Source organism: Elephantulus edwardii, unplaced genomic scaffold (assembly GCF_000299155.1).
Source record: "Elephantulus edwardii isolate Elephantulus edwardi_28Jun2011 unplaced genomic scaffold, EleEdw1.0 scaffold00135, whole genome shotgun sequence".
NCBI lineage: Eukaryota > Metazoa > Chordata > Mammalia > Macroscelidea > Macroscelididae > Elephantulus > Elephantulus edwardii.
In genome coordinates this window covers 7770129-7792476 of record NW_006399885.1, presented here as the reverse complement: position 1 = coordinate 7792476, position 22348 = coordinate 7770129, and the positions used below count along the sequence as shown (strand labels likewise).

General features: G+C 43.0%; 1 protein-coding gene across 2 annotated transcripts in view; it reads right to left on the bottom strand.

The window, feature by feature from the left end:
- Nucleotides 1-22348, bottom strand: part of ATP8A2 (ATPase, aminophospholipid transporter, class I, type 8A, member 2) — a 720462-nt gene that overhangs the window by 71120 nt on the left and 626994 nt on the right. For both annotated transcript variants that reach the window (XM_006894116.1, XM_006894117.1), the window contains one exon: nt 8724-8812. In XM_006894116.1, coding sequence (XP_006894178.1) covers nt 8724-8812 — 89 coding nt within the window. The remainder of the gene's footprint in view (nt 1-8723; nt 8813-22348) is intronic.

Below are 22348 nucleotides of genomic sequence, written 5' to 3'. Positions count from 1 at the left end.
TGAAAACAAATAGACTCAATTGCAATCTTTTCACTTTTTTGCTTCTGAGACTTCTCCTGAAGTCCTGCATGAATATATTTGAAAAGATGGGCTTGCACAGCAAATAAAATGACGTATTAAATCCCCAATATGAATAAAACATAAACATGATAGCTTTCAAAGAAATCAGTTTTGTTGCTGTTGTTAGGTACCATCGAGCCAAAAACTACCCATAGCTGACTCTCCAGCACATTTTCAGAGGCTTTAAATTGCACGAGAGGAGACTGCCCATCTTTCTCCCAAGCGAGCAGCTAGTGGATTCAAATTGCAACAACACGTAAATACAAGAGCTTTCAAAGAAATTAGTTTAGTCAGGGAGTTAAAACAAGAACATAAAGGCCTATTTGTATATATAATTTGCCTTTTAACCTTTTATTTTCACAGAACTCGCTGAGATGCTAGCAAGGATATGAAATCATTGTAGAACTGCGGAAGGCATTGTGTGATGACAAGCAGAGCACAGAAGATAGGCAGATAAAGAGAAAAGGTTGCTCTGTGTTCACTGGCCTTGGGCATTCTGTTTTATAAAGAAATATGAATGAGTTTCTGCTCCTGGAGAGCAAGCCCATGGCAGCGTACCTAAGAATGCTGTCATAGGTAAACACTTTGGAAACGCATAAGCGAGGGGATATGAAAAGGGGTCTGGGTAATTTAAACTTCATGCTTCTAATAAAAATACTCATTAGCCAGGTATCACATATAATCCATCATTTATTTTAATAAAAGTTATGCTGGTTTGGTCCCTCAGGAAAGCTCTGGTTTAACAGGATAATAAGTGGTGGTATTTTCATGGTGTTCCCACACCGACTTAAGATAGTCTAATGATGGGTCTTCACCTAGAAGGTTGACGGCCTTCATGGAAAAAGTGACTGAGTGGTTCATGCTTCTCTTTTCTTATTTTTAGCAGACCCGGTTCCCAGATGGAAGAGCAGACAAGGCGGCAACACAGAAAGGAGGAGCTGCTTTTGCAAGTGCTCATAGCGAATGCATTTAGAAAGGATGGCGTGCTTGGTAGTGGAAGCTAAAAGCTTTTCAAAGTAGTGTATAATCACAAAAATTCAAAAACACAGTAATGAGAAGAAATCCTTGGTCTACTGCAAGAGTATACAAATGCTGCAATATTTGGAACTTTGATGGTGCACTGGGACATTAACTGAAAGGCTGATGTTTGAAACCACCAAGCTACTCTACAGGAAAGAAAGTTGAGGCAGACTGCCTTCATTAAAATGTTGTTGTTATTTGTTGTTATGTGCCATCAAGTCATTTGCGACTCAGAGCGACCCTATGTACAACAGCCCTAAACCCTGCTCTATCTTGTGTCAATCGCATTGCCTCTGACACACCCATCCCAATTACCCCAGTCACTGAATCAATCCACCTCATAGAGGGTCTTCCCCTCCTGCGCTGTCCCTCCACTCTACCCAGCATGATGTCCCTCTCTAAAGACCTGTCTCTCCTTACAACATGTCCAAAGTATGTCAGACGAAGCCCCAGAATCCTTGCCTCCAAGGAGTAGCCTGGTTTAACCCTCCCTAGGATGAATCTGTTTGTTTTCTTGGCAGTCCAGGGTATATTCAATACTCTTCCCCAGCACCACAGCTCAAAGGTGTCAATTCTCCTTCTATCCTCCCTAGTCATTGTCCAACTCTCTGATGCATAACAAGTGATTGCAAAAACCATGGCATGTATCAGGCAGACCTTAGTCTCCAGAGAGACATCGTTGCTCTTGAGTACTTTAGAGAGGTCCCTAACAGCAGACTCTCCCATCGCAATACGTTTTTTGATTTCCTGACTGCTGGTGCCAAGAGTGTTGACCTTGAAGCCAAGCAAACTGAAGCTGTGAACAATCTCAATCTCTTCGCCATCCATCCTGATGCTATCGATTGGTCCAGTGGTGAGAATCTTTGTCTTCTTGACATTGAGCCTCAGTCCATACTGAAGGCTGCAGTCCTTGACCCTCTGCAGTAAGTGCATGAGGTCCTCCTCAGTTTCAGTGAGCAGGGTTGTGTCATCTGCATAACGCAGACTGGATAAATTATATTTACTGCATTGAAGCCGATGAGGGAGCGAATAGTTTAAAAGTAATATATTTTAGGGCATTATGATCATCATAAGAGTCCGGAATTAGGGGTGCAGAGTGGAGTATACTTGGGGTGGGGGTGGAGGTGTGCGGCTGGGTGGATTATGTACCAATGAAGGAGTTTTTCTTCTGCTTTTCCAGGAGAGGAGCAAACTGGGGGTGGAGGTGGGGTGGGTGGGGAGAAAAGTGCAACAATGAATGAATGAAAGTCCAAAATCTCTGTAGATGTTCATTGCAATTAATAATAATAATAAAAAGAAAAGGGAAAAAATGTACAGCCTGTGAAACCCAATGGGGCAGCTCTTCTCTGTCCAATAGGCCCTCTATGAGTTGGGCTTGACTAGAGCATTGAGCTTGTGTTTTGGCAATTCCATGGGTTGGTTTATTATGATGCCATCATAAAATGGGTTTTTCAGTTGCTCCTTAATTCATACCTACTGATTTTAAAACCTTTTTCAGCAGTTCTAGGTGCAGCACAATAATATTATGCCTCAGTGAACATAAGAAAAATTTCAGCCACCTGACTGACGGCTGGCTGTGGGGAGCTGTGAACAATCAGGACTGCCATTCACTCAGTATTTCTAAAGAAGATCCAGGACCCACTTCAGCCCACGTTCTGAAAGGGAAATCACAGTTAGGCGACGTGGCCTGTCAGAGGCAACTGCCTAGCACCGCACTTTCTCTTCTCAGAAGTATCCCAAATTTCCTTGACTCAAAACCAAATATTTTGGGCTCAGAGTATAAGGCAGAATTGAAGAGATCACAAAAACAGGCTCTCTGATCAATGAAGTAGTGTCCACATAAACATGCAAATATTTTGCTGTGGAGGGGAGGGTTAACTATGGTTTAGACATTCAGCATGTATTATAAATGAATCCATGGAAAGTGGAAAATAGAATTACCACACAAGCCAGCCATTCTATGCAAGGAATTGAAAGCAGGGACTCAGACATTTGTAAACTGATGTTTATAGTAGCATCATTAATAAAAGTCTGGTGACCTAGTGGTGAGTAGCTGTGCTGCAGTCCCAAAAGTTTGGAAGGATGGACACTCTTCCTCTGTCCCAAGTACACACACACACGCGCACATGTGTTTTTATACATCTTTTGCTCACTCTCTATGTGTGTTTATGTAGGTATGGTCAGCTATGGATTGGTTCTGACTCAATGGTACATACCAATCAACCAAACAAATACATATATATAAATGCATGCACCCATGCATTCACTTCACTCGCTGCTGTGGAGTCAGAACCAAGGGACATGATCCTCTAGTGGGCTTCCAAGGCCACCTTTCTCCTATGGCACCCCTGGTGGATTCCAAGCATCAGAGAGGTACAGCACAATGCCCTACAGACTATGCCACCAGAGCTCTCTTGAACACGCCTCCCTCAAAACACTCAAACTCACTGTCATGGAGGCTGTTCTCACAGTGAACCTTCCACTGGGTTTCTGAGGCTGTCAGTAGCAATAGAAGGAGAATGCCCATCTTTTCTGAGGAACTTTTTGTAGATTCAAACTGTCAACACACACACACACACACACACACACACACACACACACACGAGCATATACTATGGATAATACTCCAGATGACAGCCAATAAACACCATCTACCTCAAATAAAACAAGGTGCATATGTGTTTGTGGAAGCACGTCTGGAGCTGAGCAGGTAGGTGGCTTCCTGGCCCCCGCTCAGTTGTCATGCTCCTCACTCCCAGGCTGGCAGTGAAGGACCAGACGGCAGCTTGCAGCTGATTCACTGGTCAACACTCTCACCAACTCCCCTCCTTTCCCTACAACAGGGTCTCTTGCCAGGACCTTGGTCACTGCTCAGACTGGGCCTGGCAGGTTTCTTGGAAAGGAAATGAGGTTTTACTCTTTCCATATGGTGGGGCTGGGCAGAGTGACACTTGATTTACCCGTGAGCAAATGGAAATGGTATTAATTTTACTGCGACAAGGGAAACAAAAAATGGAGTAAAAGTTCTGTTTGAGGCAGAAGATAATTGGCTTCATGGTAAGAGGGAACTTTCACTTGGAATGAACTGGAAGAATCCCAGAAAACAGACTGGGAAGCCCAGGGACCTTGTCATTTGCAGACACTCTCTTTAAGTTGGTAGAAAGCTACTTCGATTCAAATCTCACCTGGCAAATTTTCTGGGTTTGTTTTTTAAAAAAGGCAAGACATCCAAACCAAAAAACTTCATGGCATTCATTTAAAAGTAGTTGAATTAATAGTCTGAGGTTTATTAACGTTTAAAACATATTAAAATGTTTTTTTAAAAAAAGTCTGAGACTAATTTATAATCAAATTACTGCTCAGTCATTACAAATTGAAAAAGCCATTTGATGTAGCCAAGGCCAGGTTTTACTTATCTAAAATGAATAAAATCATACTGGTTGTCTAGTAAAAACTATAGAAAGTCCCTGATGTAGGCTGAATCGTGCCCCTCCCCTTCCAAATATATACTGATGTCTGAGCCCCTGGACCTGGGACAGGATTTGTTTGGAAATAGAGCTTGCTTTTATTACATCAGGGAGCTCTGACAGTGTAGTTCCTGGGATGATGTGATGCTAAACAAAAGGCATACATCTCCAGTGGTCAGGGCTCCACAGGAGAAAGATAGGCAGTCTCCTCCTGTTCCTATTTACTACTTAGGGACCCAATGGAGTGTCACAGTGAGTGGGAAGCGACTGGACTACAGTAAATCTGAGTTTTGTTACATCAATGAGGTCATACGAGAGTTAAGTGGGTCTCAAACCTAATTGCTTCTAAGTTATAAAAAGGACAGAATAATATGAGAAAGAGAGAGAGAGAGAAAACAAGGGATGTCAAGTGGCAAAAGGTTGTCAGCAGCTTCTAGAAATTAAACAGAAAAAGAAAGCACCAGCTCGCATGCAGGAGCCACGCCTAGTTCAGACTTCCAGGTTCTCTATTTTTAAAAAAAAAGGATAATTCAGTTCTTTAAAACCACTGATTGGTGGTGCTTTTTGTTACGGCAGCTCTACATAATTAAGACATTCAGTCAATAATGTATCCTGCATTACCCAAGTTGTTTGCTAAAAGAGCAAATAACAGAGCCAATCTTTTATTACAGCGTATTTACTTAGACAAAGAAAACAGCTTTTCTGGCTGTAAGAATTTAATTGCTGAGGATTCTGCTTTTACCATTCACAGATAAAGTGAAACTTACCAAACCCCCCTGTCATCATTATGTGCCATGTTATGTGGCCTGTGACTCATAGCGACCCTATGTACAGCAGTTCTGAAGTGTGCTTAGTCTTGAGCCAGTCTCACTGAATCTGACACAACAAACATTGTCCCAGTTGCCATATCAATCCATCTTATCTTGGATCTTCCTCTTCTGCACTGTCCCTCCACCCTTCCAAGCACAATATCCTTCTCTAAGGATGGGTTGGTCCCTCTTGGACTTCAAGGAGAAACTTGGTTTTATCTTCTCCAAGGCAGACCTCTTTGTTTTCTTGGCAGTCCAAGACTCGTCTCCAGCACCACAACTCAAAGCCATCAATTATTCTTCTGTCAACCTTAGCCATTGTCCAGCTCTCTGATGCATAGCAAGTAACTGCAAAGACCATGGCCTGGTCTCTAGACCATGTACTTTAGTCTCTAGACTGACACTGGTGCTTCTCAGTACTCTGGAGAGGTCTCTGACAGTAGATTTTTTTCCCCAGTCAGTCAGTTTAAACTAATCACCAAACATGAGGCTTTGGTCACGTAACAGAGGCGTCATGTGCACCCAGTGGGTGTGTATTATGGAGTTGTGAAAAACCCAGCTTACTTTGTTGGCAACATCCAAAACATCATAGTCAGGATCAAGTAGAACATAGGCCTTCTTCTCTCCATCAGGCCTGGGGTGGAGAAAGAAAACTCAGTTCTGAATATACTCAAAGCTCCCAAATCCTCTCTTCCTCTCACTGACAGTAGATTTTTCCCATGCAATTCATCTTTTGATTTTCTGACTGCTGGTGCGGAGAGTGTTGGTTGTGGAGCCGAGTAAGTGGAAATCAATCTCTTCTCCATCTATCATAGTGCTGTCAATTGGCCCAGTGGTGAGAATCTTTGTCTTGATGTTAAGCTTCAATCCATATTGAAGACTACAGCCCTTAACCTTCTTCAGTAAATGCTTCAGGTCCTCCTCAGTTTCAGCAAGCAAGGTTGTGTCATCTGCATAATGTAGGTTGTTGTTGAGTCTTTCTCCAATCCTGATGCCACATTCCTCCTCATAAAGCCCAACCTCTCTAATGATCTGTTCCACATAGAGATTGAAAAGTTTTGGAGACAGGATGCATCCCTGATACACTCCTTTCCTGATTTTAAATCATGTTTTGTTTCCTTGCTTTGTTCTAAAGATTGCCTCCTGGTCTGAGTATAGGTTTCACATGAGCACAATCAAGAGATTCCCATTCTTCTCAGCATCAGCCACAATTTGTTGTGATCCACACAGTCAAACAACTTTGCACAGGCAATGAAACACAGATAGACATTCTTCCGGTACTCTTTGCTTTTTGCCAAGATCCATCTGACATTGGCAATAATGTCTCTAGTGTTATGATCTCTTCTAAACCAGGCTTATATTTCTGGTAGTTCTCTGTCTATGTATTGTTCCAGTCGTTTTGGGATAATCTTCAGGATGATTTTACTCGTGTGTGATATTAGTGATATAAAGCCAATTCTCCCAGAATTCCACTGACTTTGTTAATAATCAAGGACCCAAGGCAAGACAGAACATTCAGTTCCAGACCTGCACCGGAAACCCCAGAGTTTTGCACACAGCAGAGTCTAGGTTCACCTTTTGCCCCACTGACTCAGGCTTGGGAACCCCAGAGCTTCACACAAGGCAGGATTCTGAAGCTGTCTTGTTCCCTCCCTAATCAGGTAAGGCCATAAACTCACTACTGTCAAGTTAATTTTGATTCCCAGTGATGCCACAGGACAAAGTTGGGTTTCCGAGGCTGTAATCATTACAGAAGACTGTCACATCTCCCTTCCACAGATCGACTGGAATGTTCGAACTCCTACCTTCTGGATGGCAGCTGAGCACCTAGCCAGGGCGCCTGAGAGAAAATGGGAGTCATGGAGACAGACTTATGTCAGGGATTACAGCTATTTAATTTTTTTTTTTTGTTAACAGTTGTCAACTTAGTTAAAAGATAAAAAAGAAAATAAAATGTGAGCTATAAAATTCTCTCTCCTTGCATCAGGTATGTCTGCATTAGATATCAACGGTTTCAAGATAGTACCAAAATGAAGACTTTTTCAAAGGATGTCCTTAACTGTCGGGCCAAACCAGTTCTCATTGTGGGAGGAAGGGAGAAAGGAAAAGGAAAATGGATGACTTTTTCTGGATGGTTTGGATTAAAGTGTCCATCCTCTGCACCTCAGGGCCCCAAAATAATTATGTGTCACTGAAAGTGCAGCCAAACAGGGAGTCTAATTGTCTGTGAAATTGGCAGCGATGTGTCAGAGCAACTGGATTCACCAAAAGCAAAAGATCAATATTATCTCATTTGGTGTAAACCCTCTTTTGCTCAAAGAATGAAATTCACGTTGGATTAAACGAAAATTTGCATTGCTTCGCCATTTAGTTGCTTCTTCATAATGCTCAAGAGATTTCAGAAACATACTTGGAGCAAAAAATGAAGTATGAACTAGTTGTTAGTTAATCTACATTATAATCTTATCTTGGTGATTAGTTTCCCCCATACCCATAAAACTGACACTGTGGAGAATTCTACTTGAAAGATTCCTTCTGTGAATTCTGTGGGAAAATGAAGAACATGTCATTCTCATAACGTGTAATGGCTCACGTACATACAATTCTACTGTAAGCCTGGAATTTAAAGCAAAAAAAAAAAGTCAAATACACTACTGTCAAGTTGATTCTTGGGAATAAGACAGCCTCATTTTCTCTTGTAGAGCAGCTGGTAGATTTGAACCACTGACCTTTTCCTTCGCAGAGAAACATGTACTACACTACACCACAAGAGCTCCTTATAAACTTCAATATTTACCATCAAAATCACTAACCACGACCATCAAGTCAACTCCAACTCACAAGGACCTCTGGTTGGGTTTCTAAGCTTTTAAATCTTAACTGGGAATTGCCTCATCATTCTCCTGTGGAGCTGTTGTTGGCTTTGAACTGCTTACCTTTTTGGCTAGAAACCCAATATTTAACCTACTTTACCATTAGGGCTCTTAGGGACTTAAAGCCAGGTCATATTTATAACTCAGCATTAAGTCTTCAATGTAAGTAGAAATAAAAGTCAAGTCTCATGTTCTAAAACTGATGGAACAAAGTTGAGGATGGAAACTGCCTTATAATTCAAAAGTAAGACCACATTCTTCCAGATTTTCCCATGGTCTCACTGAGGACATGTTCCTGTCTAGATTCTCATCTCAAGGTGAAGCACAGTTTTTGAAAAGGTAACAGCAGCCTTTGTCACCAGTGGCAGACAAGTGTCTCCCTGGAAATCCCACAGAACTAACTTCCTGTTGGGAAAAGTTGAGTTTTAAATGAATGCTGGTTGCAAGCGCAAATGACCAAAACCAAGGCTTACTACATGATTTTTCCAACTTACGCTCTCCAGGCGATATCTTCAATCAAGCACGCAGTGGGAACCAGAAACAACCCCAGCCAGAAGTGTGCGGAGCTCAGGACCATAGCGGCCTGCAAAAAACCAGAAGTGACAGGTGTCTTAGTATTTCTTTCAAATGAAATAAAATGCAATCTAACCAGTGTCAATTCAACATCTCAACAATTCAAGAGCAAACAAAAGCATTGGATTTAAGGACCGGGAAAGCATTTTACCCTCCACTCTCCCAAGCATGATGTCCTTCTCCAAGGACCGGTCTCTCCTCCAACATGTCCAAAGTATGTTAGATGGAGCCTCAAAATCCTTGCCTCCAAGGAGCCACCCACCTGGTTTAACCCTTTCCAGGATGACTCCAAGAAAGCACCAAGTATTCTATAAGATGGGCAATATGTTCAAAGAAAATGGTAGAAGGTACTTATCTAGGCAACAATGAAGAATGTTCTGAAGCAATATACTGTGAACTGGACAGGGAAGAATCACTTCCTAATCGTCTGCATTCCAATCACACCCACCAATGAGAAGACTACTACTACCCCAGTCACCTCACTAATTCTGGTCAATATGAGGCAGTATGCTGATAAACTGCACACTGAACAGATGCTACAGAAGAAAGGATGCCTGCCAAGGTGAGGTGATGAGGCTATGAGCCACCAGTGGCCAGATGCTTCTTCTTTTCTTACATTTAGTTTCTTCCCCTCTTCTACTTTTCACATTGTAAGAACTCATTCAAACACACAGCTGTTCTGGTCACTCCAACTCATAGCATCTTCCTCATGTTTCCACAATATAAACCTCGATGGAAAGGAAGTGTTCATTTTTCTCCCTTGGAGCAGCTGGTAGATTTGAAGCACTAACTTTTGGTTAGCAGCAAACACAGAACACGTTATGTTATGTCATGTCATGTCATGTCATGTTATTGTAGTTGTTGTTATGTGCCATCAAGTCACCTGTGACCCTTAGCAAGCTATTACAGGAGCTATTATTAGCAGCCTGCCCTATCCTGAGCCAGTCTCACTGACTCTGACACACCTATCCCCATTGCTCCAGCCACTGTATCAATCCCTCTCATCCGAGGTCTTCCTCTCCTGCACTGTCCTTCCACCCTTCTGAACATGAAATCCTTCTCCAAGGACTGGTCTTTCCTGGCCACGTGCCCAAAGTATGTGAGATGGAGCTTCAAACTCCTAGTCTCCAAGGAGAGACTTGGTTTCACTCTCTCCAAGATAGAGTTATTATTTTATCAGACAGCATAAAAATTTTTATTAATTAATATGCCAAATAAAACCTCTGAAGATCAAAAAAGAGAGAAAAGACAAGACAGTAGAGTACAGTTGTACTCTGGCAATATAAGGTCACTGTGAGTCAGCATCATTCAGTGCTAAAAGTTGCCTGTTTTTTCAGATCCATGGGTGAAATTTATTCATTCAGCAACTTATCTCCTTTTGCTGGCTTCTAACCAGGACCGAGGCATAACCACCTGGTGCAATGCACAGTGATTTTCATTAGCCAGAAGCAGAAGAATGATCAAGTTCATTGTCCTTACCTTCAAGAACTGGAAAATCATGTGCCTTAATCTAGACTGTATGATAGACTCTGATGTCATAACGTGGAAATAGACTTTTTATGGGACTTCAGAGTAAGTCTGGGGAGACTTCTTAGAGGAGATGGAATGTGAACAATGTCTGGAAGGATCGGTAAAATCACAATGGATGGAGAGGTTAGAGGGCAAGAAATTCCAAGCTGTAGGCGAAATGCCTGTAAGGGCAGCTAGCTCATCAGGACCCAGACTTGCTCCCAGTGTTAGTCAGGGCTTGTGGGGCAGAAGCAGCTGGAGGAGACAGTAGAGACAGAGTAGGAAGGCCAGGTTAGACTGTGCTTTGGTGAGGAGTTGAAGGTTAGAGCAAACGTAGAGAGAGGGTGGAGTCTGCACTGGATAGAAATAGAAGAATCAGATTCCACTGTGCTGGTTGCATGTGAGAAGCCCTAGTGACATAACAGAGTTAGGCTGATAGACAACTGGTTGGTGGTTCAAACCCACCAGCCACACCATGGCGGAAAGATGAAGTAAGTCTGCTCCCACTTAAGGTTTACAGATGTAGCGGAGGGTTGTGTGAGTCTGAATTGAGCTGATGGTGTTGGGTTGTGGCTGCTTTGTTTTTTGGTTTGATTCAGTTGGTCAGAGGAAGAGTATGTGGGGCTGGATGGCTGCTGGCAAGCAGGTTTCACAAGGATAGAGGGCTATCTCGCAAAGGGAAGGCTCTAACAGTGATGCATGCATGTTCATCGATTTTCCTTGTCTGAAGTCCTCAGATATTTGGTCTTACTGGAATCGTTAAGGAACAAGTACTGCAAGATGGAGGAAGACAGAACGTAGGAGAGTAGATGGTCAAGACATGGTGGCAGGGACTGTAAAAGGACAGGAGCCATTGGGTTCTGGGAGATTTGTCAATTGCAGAGTGAGAGTGAGGCAGTCTGGCTGTGGCCTGGAGTCCAAGTTTTACCCATTCTCCAGCCAAACTGAACACTTATATCCTCCGGCCATTGTTGAACTCCACCTGCTTGGAGGGGGTCCCCTTTCCACTGCTTCTCAACCTCTGAACTTCCTGCATCTATCTCCCAGCTACTCATATCTCACCAGCAAAGCTTGCATCATGCTACTTCTCCCTGACCTCTAAATTCTATCACATATGCCTGTTTACTCAGTATCTTATGATTATGAAACTAAAGAACACTGAGATTTGAGATATCAGATCTGAACTTCAGTCTGGCACTGGTAGATTTACTTTATTTCCCTAAAACAGAGAAGACCAGTTTTCTGAAACAATATAGGCACTCTTTGTTTTATTGTGTTTCCTTTTATTGCGAATTGCAGATGTATTTTTTTTTTTTTTTACAAACTGAAGGTTAATCGTAAGACTGCATGGAACAGGTGTACCGGCATCATCTTCCCAGTGGCACGGGCTCACTCTATGTCTCTCTACCACATTTGGTCCTTCTCACGACAGCTCAAGCATTTTCATCAGACACTTGCACATTTACTTAACTACTGTAATGTGCAAACCTAACTCTTCCATCTACCAGGAAACAAAAAAACCTCATGAGACTCACTTTATGGCATTATTAATTTTAGTGCAGAGGTCTGAAACTGAATCCACACTATTTCCAAGTTATGCTTATAATATAATGTCTTAAAAATGTGAGTGCAGTTTGATTCATCAATTACAACTCTCAGAATTTTTCTTAAGGGAGGGAAAGAAAACAGAGGCCAGTAGAAGGATACCTCCGTTGCTGTTATGTGTCATTGAGTCATCTGTGATTCACTGTGACCCTATATACAACAGCTCAGAACACTGTCCTATCCTGAGCCAGTCTCACTGACTCTGATACACCTAATTTTATTTGCCCCAGTTACTGTGTCAACCATCTCATCCAGGGTCTTCCTCTCTTATGCTCCTTCCACACTTTCAAGCATGATGTCCTTCTCCAAGGACTGGTCCCTCCTCGCAATATGCCCAAAGTATGTCAGACAGAGTTTCAAAATCCTTGCCTTCAAGGAGCAGTCTGGTTTCACTCTTTCTAAGACAAACCTGTTTGTTCTCTAGGCCGTCCATGGTCTGTTCAGTGCTTTTCCCCAGCACCATAACTAAAAGGCATCAGTTATTCTTTTCTCATTCTTAGTGATTGTCCAGCTCTCTGAAGCACAGTAATTGCAAAGACTATGGCTTGGATCAGGCACACCTTTGTCTCTACTGACATCATTGCTTTTCAGTACTCTGTAGAGATCCCTGACATCAGATTTTCCCAATGCAAGTTGTCTTCTGATTTCCTGACTGCTGGCATCAAGAGTGTTGACTGTGGAACTGAGAAAGCTGAAATTATTAATTATCTCAATCTCTTTTCCATCTATCCTGATGCTGCAATTGCCTCACTGGTGAGAGTCCCATATCAGACAAATTAGACATAAATAGCCAAGAGGAAGACTTAGTCAATATATTTTTGCATCTACATACACTGGATTTCTATGTAGGTACTAAAAGACTATGTAGAATTAACTTTGCTGGCATGGAGAAAGGCTATGTTCTATTGCTTAGTGAAAAATAGAAATTATAAGTGAGCATTACATGTAGGGCAATCATGACAGCTCTTAAGAAAGGACATGATGTCTGGTAGAGGACAAGTGAAAAAGAGGAAGACCTTGGTGAGACGGAGTGACTAAAGGGGCTCAGGAGAGACTGGGAGGATGGCTGGGGCCCTGGTGAGGCTTCATTCTGTGGAGATGGGGGTCACTGGAGCCACAGCTAACTCCAAGGGACCCCACAACAACAATATGGCAACAGAGAGCATGGGAAGCAAACTCTGGGTCTGCTTAAAAAGGAAACTTGAGATGCTACTTACAAATGCGTTACAATCTTGTTTTGGCCTCTTTGCATTCAGTGGTATGTGTTAAGCATTACGTATCTATTAATAGACACCAGAATGTAACAAAAGTTGTATAATCTTGTTTGAGAATTTATTTTCTCAACTTTAACATACAAAAAAAGACGTTCTAAGACTAAAACAGACTAGGAAAGAAGGCCTGACAAATGTCAGCCAGTGAAAATCTATAGATCCTAAGAATCCCAGAACATTTGATTGTGCTAATGCAAACCTATACTTGGACCAAGAGGCAGTTGTCAGAACAGAGCAAGAAGGCGTCAAATGGTTCAAAATCAAGAAGGGGGTCCTTCAGGGATGTATTTTGTCTCCATACCTTTTTAATCCATTTGCAGGACATCATCCGAGTTGCTGGGCTGTACGAGGATGAATGTGGCATCAGGATTGGTGGAAGAGGCATCAACAACCTGCGTTATGCAGATGACACAACCCTGCTTGCTGAAACTGAGGAGGACCTGAAGTGCTTGCTGCAGAAGGTCTAGGACTGCAGCCTCCTATATGGATTGAAGTGCAACATCAAGAAAAAAAAGATTCTCACCACTGGGCCAATTGGCAGCACCAGTATAGATGGTGAAGAGATTGAGATAGTTAATAGTTTTAGTTTACTTGGCTCCACAGTCAACACGTTTGGTACCAGCAGCCAGGAAATCAAGTGACAAATTGCACTGGGAAAGTCAGCTGTGAGGGACCTCTCAAGAGTACTGGAGAGCAACGACATCAGGCTGGAGACTAAGGTGTGCCTGATCTGGGCTATAGTCTTCACAATTACATGCTATGCATCGGAGAGTTGGACAGTGCATAGGGATGACAGAAAGAGAATTGATGCCTTTGAGCTGTGGTGCTGGAGAAGAGTGTTGAGCATACCATGGACTGTTAGGAGAACGAACAGGTTTGTCCTAGAGAGAGTGAAACCAGAATGCTCCTTGGAACCAAGGATTCTGAAGCTTTGTCTGACATACTTTGGGCATGTTGCAAGGAGGGACTGGTCCTTAGAGAGGGACATCATGTTTCGGAGAGTGGAGGGACAGCGCAGGAGAGGAAGACCTTTGATGAGATGAATCGATTCTGTGACTGGAGTGGTGGGAATGAGGACATTTGCCACAGGATAGAATGGCATTTAGGGCTCTTGTACATAGGGTCGCTATGAGTTGCAAGTGACTCAATGGCACATAACAGCACCAACAACAACATGGGTGTGACATGAATCAGGATAGACTAGACAGCAGGTAACAACATGCTCCACACCATCTCATTTGGGTGATCTCTGCTTCCTTTTTCATTTCTTATAAAAGACACATATGTTTTTAAAAACCACAGAAGCTCCCCTCACAAAGAAAATGAAAAGGGAATAGTTAGCTTAGCAGAGTCTAGCCTTCTACCTAGAGTCAGCTTACTTTCTTGCCCAATAGCAACCTCGGAATCCAAGGCTGAACCTGAGAGACACAGGCAGTTAAGCACTTGGCTGTTAACTGAAAGGATGCCAGTTTAAATTCACCCAGCAGCTTCAGAAAAGAAAGAGTTGGGTACTATAAGGATGGCCAGCCATCTGAAACCCTGAAGGCGCAGTTCTGTTCTATCACATGGGGACACTTGAAGTTGACTCAATAAAATCACTAAATAAGCAATAAACCATCCGACAGTAACACAACAGACAGGCACAGATCACCAGCTCTTTCTTTCCAGAGAGCGTCTGGTGGATTTGAACCCATAACATTACAATTAGCAGCCTAAAGCTTAGACTTTGCACCACCAGGATTCCTAACCAGTGTTGGAGTCTGAAATCCTGAAATCTTTTCCAGGCCACTTTCATTATTTAAATTTGGTTAAATCAGTTTCACTCTCTTATCACAACAGAAAAAAGCTTACTGAGTTAGGGGAGGTGACAATTGGTATTTAATTACCGGTAAGTTGTATAAAACCCACTGCAGGCAAATGGATTTCTTCTCCTGACAACCTTCCATCAACCAGGTTCCCTCGGCTATACAATTCTTATTTTTTTTTAAATAATTTTTACTGGTTTGCTTACAAAGAGTATATACACTGTATTTCACACTATCCTTCAACATTGTGTTTCATACAATCATTCTCATTCATTATGTTTTATAATATTAATCACCATTGAACTATGACCACCATCACCTCCTCTTTCAGATCCCCATTGGATCTTTCCCATTTCCTTTACTCTCCCTCCCTATACCCACCAAATTGAGTGACTCTGTGATATCCTCCCTGCCTATCCTCAACCCTCTGCTCCCACCACTTCCATCCTTGGGTCCCTGTACATGTTTTACTAGTTATCCTTCTATTTTTACAATAATGGTCTTAGGCAGTTATTTGTCCTTATGAAACCAAGTTAGTGCACTCAGCATAATATTTTCCAGTCTCTCCTAAATTATGTAGTAATTTTTTAAATTGACTGTACCACAATTTCTCAATCTGTTCAATTTGAATGCTTGGGCTTGTTCTTGTGAATTCTTGTGATTGTGAATATCACTGCTATGAACCTTGGTATACAAATCTCTGCATCTCAGGTCTAATTCTCTCAGGGTACCTTCCTTGCAGTGGAACAGCTGGGTTGTATGGAATTTCTATGTTCAGCTTTTTGAGGAAATGCCAAACTGCCTTTTAGAGTGTACCATTTTACAATCCCACTAATAGTGTATGAGGGTTCCAATCTCTTCACATCCTCTCCAACATGTATTGTTTTCTGTCCTATTAAATTTTGCCACTGCTATTGGGGTGAGATGGTATCTCCTTGTGGTTTGTATTTGCATCTCTCTTATTTAGGCTGTAAAATCTTAATAGGAGTTGGTTGCCTCCTCATCTTGCCCCTGGGAGCAGCTGGTTGTTTTGAACCAATGACCTTTAGTTTAACAGCCCAACAACTCAGGTATTGTACCACCAGGGATCTGTTATGTACTGCAGAGTAGAATTTTAAAAATATCCTTTTGATGTACTCACAGTCCCTCTGGGAATTGTGCAGCCCTCAAGCAGCACATATGAGCTAGCACTGGCCACTAACCAAGGGAATAAGGGAATGCTGATAAAGGACCCACAGCAGGTGAGAAGTAGGGATGCCTGTGTGGTGGGGTGGTGAGATCCTAAATCTGAGATCTTTTATCTCACAAAATGGTCTGTCTTACTCATTTCCAATGTAAGCTATGGAAGGTATAGGCCACTGCCAGCTGGTTGATTCTGACTCACAATGACCCTATAGGACAGAAGAGAACTGCTCATAGGGTTTTCAAGGCCACAATCTCTGTGGAAGCAGATTGCCACACCTTTCTCCCACAGAACAGATAATGGGTTTAAACTCTCAATCTTTCAGTTAGCAGCCAAGCCAGTAACCCGTGTGCCACCAGGGTTCTTTAACAATGAACCATCACTGTATTTCCCGTATATAACAATGTCAGTCTGGAGACTAAGGTGCGCCTAATACAGGCCATGGTCTTTGCAATTGTTATGTATCAGAAAGTTGGACAATGACTAGGGATGACAGAAGGAGAGTTGATGCCTTTGAGCTTTGGTGCTGGAGAAGAGTATTGAATATACCATGGACTGCTAGGAGAACAAAGAAGTCAGTTCTGGAGAGGGTGAAGTGAGGCTGCTCCTTGGAGGCAAGGATTCTGAAGCTTCATCTGACATACTCAGGACATGTTGCAAGGTGGGATCAGTCCTTGGAGAGGGATGTCATGCTTGGGAGGGTAGAGGGGCATCACAGGAGATGAAGACCTTCGATGAGATGGATTGATTCATCACTGGAGTAATGGGGATAGGTGCGTCAGAGACGATAAGATTGGCAAGGGATAGAGCAGGGTTTAGGGCTATTGTACAAAGGGTCACTATGAGTCACAGGTGACCTATGGCACATAATAACTACAACAACAATACACCCATGGAAATGTTATGCAGACACATATAATAAGGATATCACATTTAGGAGACTAATGTGCAAGGGAGTTGTGAGGTTTGAAAAAGAAACAAACAAGGTAGGTTGTTATTTATGTAAAAATATGGCTCTGAAATATTGAAGTCCTAGGACCCAAGGCAGTAGGCTTGAGTTGACAATTCTTACTTCTCAGGGACTAACTTTCTCCGCAGTCGGATGTAATCCTGGAGAGCTGGGACTTAGAAATCAGAAGGGCCTGAGATGGAGTTTTACCTGTGACCTTCAAGTTCAGCAAGGTGACCAGCCTCTCTGTGCCTCAGTTTCCCTTTCTGCAGAGCAGTGGTCACAGAAACACCTTCCTCAAAGGCTGGTGTGTTCTCATTCACATTCAGCTCACAGGTAGGTGTCCAGCATGTAACTAAATGTTCATAATCTCAAATTCCACTTCAACCTAAACCGTAAGAAGGCCTGGGGCAAATACTTCAGGAATAAGGATCTACCTCTTCTTCCTGACATCCCTCCTGGGCTCCCCATCAGTGCAGCCTCTGGTACTGATCTGGAAACGGGTCTGACCATAAAATGACTCAGATGGAGCAAATGAGATCACGGTGGCGCCGCACGAGGCCAGCCAGGCACCGCATCCCGCCAGCTGGCTTCCAGCCTGCCCTTCGGCGGGCCTGCTCACAGCTCGCAGCTATGCGGGACCCGCGGGAGACATTCTCTCCAGTGTTTTCTTTAACTCTGACAACTGCAACTGAAACTTCACAGCCGCGTGCATCCCCGAGGGACCCCCTCTGCACATTCCTGTCTCCCTCCTCCTTGCTGGCTGTGACGGCTCCACCCCAAAGCTCCTACGTCTGTCCTGCTAGAGACTTGCTCCTGAGGGGAGAAAAGACAGCAGGAGATTTCTCGGGAACCATCTAGATAGTGCCAGATCTTCACCCTGCTGTCTTGAACTAAAAAAACAGAAATAATGCTTTTCATTTTGAAAGAGATGAGTTGGTTTCCTACAGGAAACTCTCCTTCCTCCAGGGGCCACGTGTGAGGCACCCCTGAGAGGCACAGAGAGGAAAGAGGCTCGGTCCCCCAGATCTCTTCCACAGGCACGACATAGGCCTGACAGCATGCAGGCTGATTGCTAGATTCCCTCTTCTTCCACACCGATAATACTTGAGGCATAGACAGGTCGCACCACACACCAGCAGTAACTCTGAGCATCCCCAACAAAGGCATTCCAAATAATATACATTACACACTACATACACTCATATATATATATATCAAGTTATATATAGTCCACCCCTTGGGCATGTTGTCAGGAGGAGCGAATCCTTGGAAACAGACATCACTGTGGGAAACGATGAGGATCAGTGGTAAGGAAGCCCCTCAGTGAGATGTGCCGACACAGTGACTAGACCAAGGAGCCTGAGCATGGAGCATGGTGGAGATTGTGAGGACGGCACAGGACAGTACAAGGGTCATCATGAATTGCAGTCCACTTGAGGGCACCTAACAACAACAACCCAATCCTTACTTGCTCCCTCCCCTTCCCCTACACCCCATTTCCCTTCTATACCACCTTCAGCAGACACAAGTGAGATGGGGGTCCTTGGCTTCAGCATCCACTCATTTTTGCCTCAGCCCCTTTGTTGATCCTGCCTCATAGCATCTCTGCAACACGGAGTGGAACTGGTCCATGGGGTCTCCAAGGAGCCCTTTTGTACACTCCATAATGTGTCAGGTTGCCACACCAAAAATTGGTAGTTCTAATCCACCAGCTGCTCCACTGGAGAATGTTAGACCCTCTTTCTGTAAAAGATTTACAGCCTTGCAAACAGCATATGTGGTGGTGGTGGTGGTGATGTACTGTTTAAGTCGGATTCAAACCATAGCAGATCCTACAGTGGTTTTCAGGAACAATAAATTGCGCTGGAGGAGATTGCCCATAAGTCAGACTATAAATCAGATTCAATTTACAATGAATAATAACCTATATGGAAATGGATGATAGCATCTTCCTCCTGAGAAGTAACGATGAGTTTGAACCACCAACCTTTCCATTAGCAGCTGTATGCCCCACTACCCTTCCACCAGAGTTCCTTCTTCCTGGAGTACTTCCACGCTAAATCATTACAAAGACTCCATATCCCAAGTCCCTGCATGGGAGGTACCACTCCTCCCCATTTTTAGATGAGAGAAGTAAAGCTAGTCCAAAGACACGTGGTGAGTAGCTGTGCCAGGATTTGAACCCAGGTCTCCTAACCTCTAGCGCCAGTGCGTGCCCTCTTTTGATAGAAAGCCACAGCCATGATTTTACAGTCTGCTTACTTCATCAAGTACTAGTCTTCTCTTATTTGCATGTGTTAGCATTTCAATAACTTTTTATTTAAGTCAATTGCAAACTTTTAAATTTATATTATATCACTTGTACTTTGGGTCCAGAAATCCCAGTGTGGTTTTAGCACACTTAACCTAATCCTTTCATGATCTTTCTGTCCCTTGTCTGGTTCTATTTTGTGTAAAGCGAACATTTTAAAATGATGAATTTAGCAATTGGACTACTTCCAGGGAATACCTTTATTCCCCTGGCGCACTGCTGTAGTGCTAGCTAAGCAAGCAGTTAGTTGTGCGCTCTTACTTGATGAGGTAAAGTTGCAGCAGCTTCTGAAAATCAAGCTCACTGTCAATGAGTCAATTTTGAATCAGGGAGACCCTCCATCAGGTTCCTGAGACTGCAAACCTTTCTCCTGAAGGACACTGCTCATGTTTCTAAGAGCAACTTGCTTTACCACTCGTTTTCCTTAGCAGTGACTTACTTGTTGGATGTTGTTGTTAAGTGTTGTCCAGTAGACTACAAATCACAGTGACACCCCCTGGCAGAGATAGAAACCTTGCTTGATTTCTGCGACATCTGCACAATCTCTGTTGTGCTTAAGCTCACTGCTGCAGTCACCATGCCTTTCTATCTAGTTGAGGACTCCCTCTACTTTGTTGACCCTTTTTACCTTGCCAAGCTCAATGTCTCCTTCCAAGAGCTGTTATGTTGTGTGTTATCAAGTCAGAACCAACCCATAGCTGATTCTCCAGTGGGCTTTCAGGGGCAGTAGTAACATGGGAGGAGATTGCAGCACAGAGTCTTAACACTAGGCCTCCCTAGCTCTTCCTTAATGTCCAAAATGTGTCAAGAAAAGTGTCAAACTTTTTGTTTCAAAGGAGTATCCTTACACTTGTTTAAAGACAGATTTGTTCTTTTGACAGTCCATGGTATAGTCAATACTCTTCACCAACACCATAATACAAAGGCATTGACTTTTCTTCAGTGTTCCTTATTCATTGTCCAACTTTTACATGCATATGAAGCAATTGTAAATATCATGGCATTCATTGTCTTACTAACTTTTATATTTTTCTGTGCTTCTCATTAGGGAAAATTGCTTGCTGTGTTTAAACCTAAATCATATCAATGCATGCCACAGTAAAAGAAATTACCTTTATATGAAGCTTGGGCTTTATAAAGTATTAAAACAAAAGCTAGCTTTTAAAAGGTATACATGATTCTTCCAAAACTGGATTTTGCACCCAGAGATGCAATGCTCTAATCTTTTCTGTCTCTTTAATATTTGTTTCCCTCCAGTAACACCCAGTGGGTTCTGGAGCCAGCTACAATGAATATTCCCATCTCTTCCCAACTCCACTTCCTCCCTATCACTGTGGCAGTCTGACAGTGGCCTTGGTGGGAACCCTTGAGCAGAAAAAAATCCACATAGGCCAAGGCTCATTAGTTATGGTACCAGTGAAACAAAAATAATAACACAGCCTCAAGTCATCCCACAGGGCATCGGTGGGTTACAAAATAATCATTGTTTAGAAAAATGAAGTAATTTAGGGTTTTCAAACTGACAGTAAAGCAGTTCTCCAGGGATTTCAAGTTTGTAGACACTTAAGACTTAACTACCGTATTTTGCATATAACACACCCTTGAAAATAACACTCAAGTGGCCATAACAGAACAATCATGGGAAAGTATAGGAGGAAATTGTACAGCTTGCTGAAACATAGATTCGTATACAATGTGGTGCACCGGAGGTGGCATTATTCTCAAAGTCTCCCAGATGGGCAGTGGCCAGGGATCATCTCAATGGCTCTCTAAGTTCAAGTCCCTCCCCTAGGAGGGCTCAGGACAGTGTGACATGGCTCCATGCTGCTCAGCTCAGCTCCTCCCCCTTAGAAGTGTGGAAATTAGCAATGGTCTCATTTGGGCGGGTGCCACCAGTGTGATAACACAAGGCGCCACTTCCCCACCCCCACAGACCTCCTCCTGTGCCAGACTACATGGAGCCCTCAGCGAGGATTATCATCCATGGTAATCAGAGAACAATATGTGGCGAATGTAGCTGCAAATGATTTAATTTTTTAAGATTATATGAATATTAACAACAGAAATGCTTCATAAAAACTTTTTGTGTTGACATTTGTGAAACACCGAAGTGCATGGATGAACCTAGAGGACATTATGCCGAATGACCTAAGTAGGTCCCCAAAGGACGAATCTTGTAGAAACCATTGTAAAAAAGCTAAAGAAAAGTTTGCACAGAGACGATCATTCTTGTATGGTTTCTGGGGATGGGAAAGGAGGAGAAAGCAGTAAGAATGAATAAATAGATAATCCTCCTTCTTTCATTTCTACCTTGTGTGTTTCAACTCATAGCTCGGCCTCCATCCAAGATGGAAGATCCTGTGCAGCGGCCGGTAGATTTGAACGACCTGAGAAGCTTGACTTTTGGGTTAACAGTGCAATTCTTGACAGCTGCTGCTGTTGTTGCTGTGTTAAGTCAGACCAACTCATAGCTGAGCCTCCAGCAGGGGTTCAGAGTTCGTTAACTGCACGACAGGAGACAACCCGTCTTCTCCAGTGGAGCCGCTGGTAGATTTGAACCACATACCTTTGGGTTGGCAGTGCAACTCTGATAATGCCACTTAAGCTCCCTAAATAATAGACACTTATTAATATGGGTAGAAGGAAAAAATGGGTGGAACCCAACAAAGATGGGTAAATGGAAAGGCAATATACACTAAGTAGAGGATCAGACATTGTGGGTATTATAAGAGAGAATATGGGAGTGAGGAAAGATTGAAATCTAATGTGATGTCTATCTAGCCACTGTCAAGAAGAAATTATGTCTCTCCACAGTTTCTTTGGGACCATTAATGCTACAGTGGTTAAAGCACTCACCTGTTAACCGAAAGGTCCAACCCACCAAAGGAGTCCTAACCTGCCTTGCAGCAT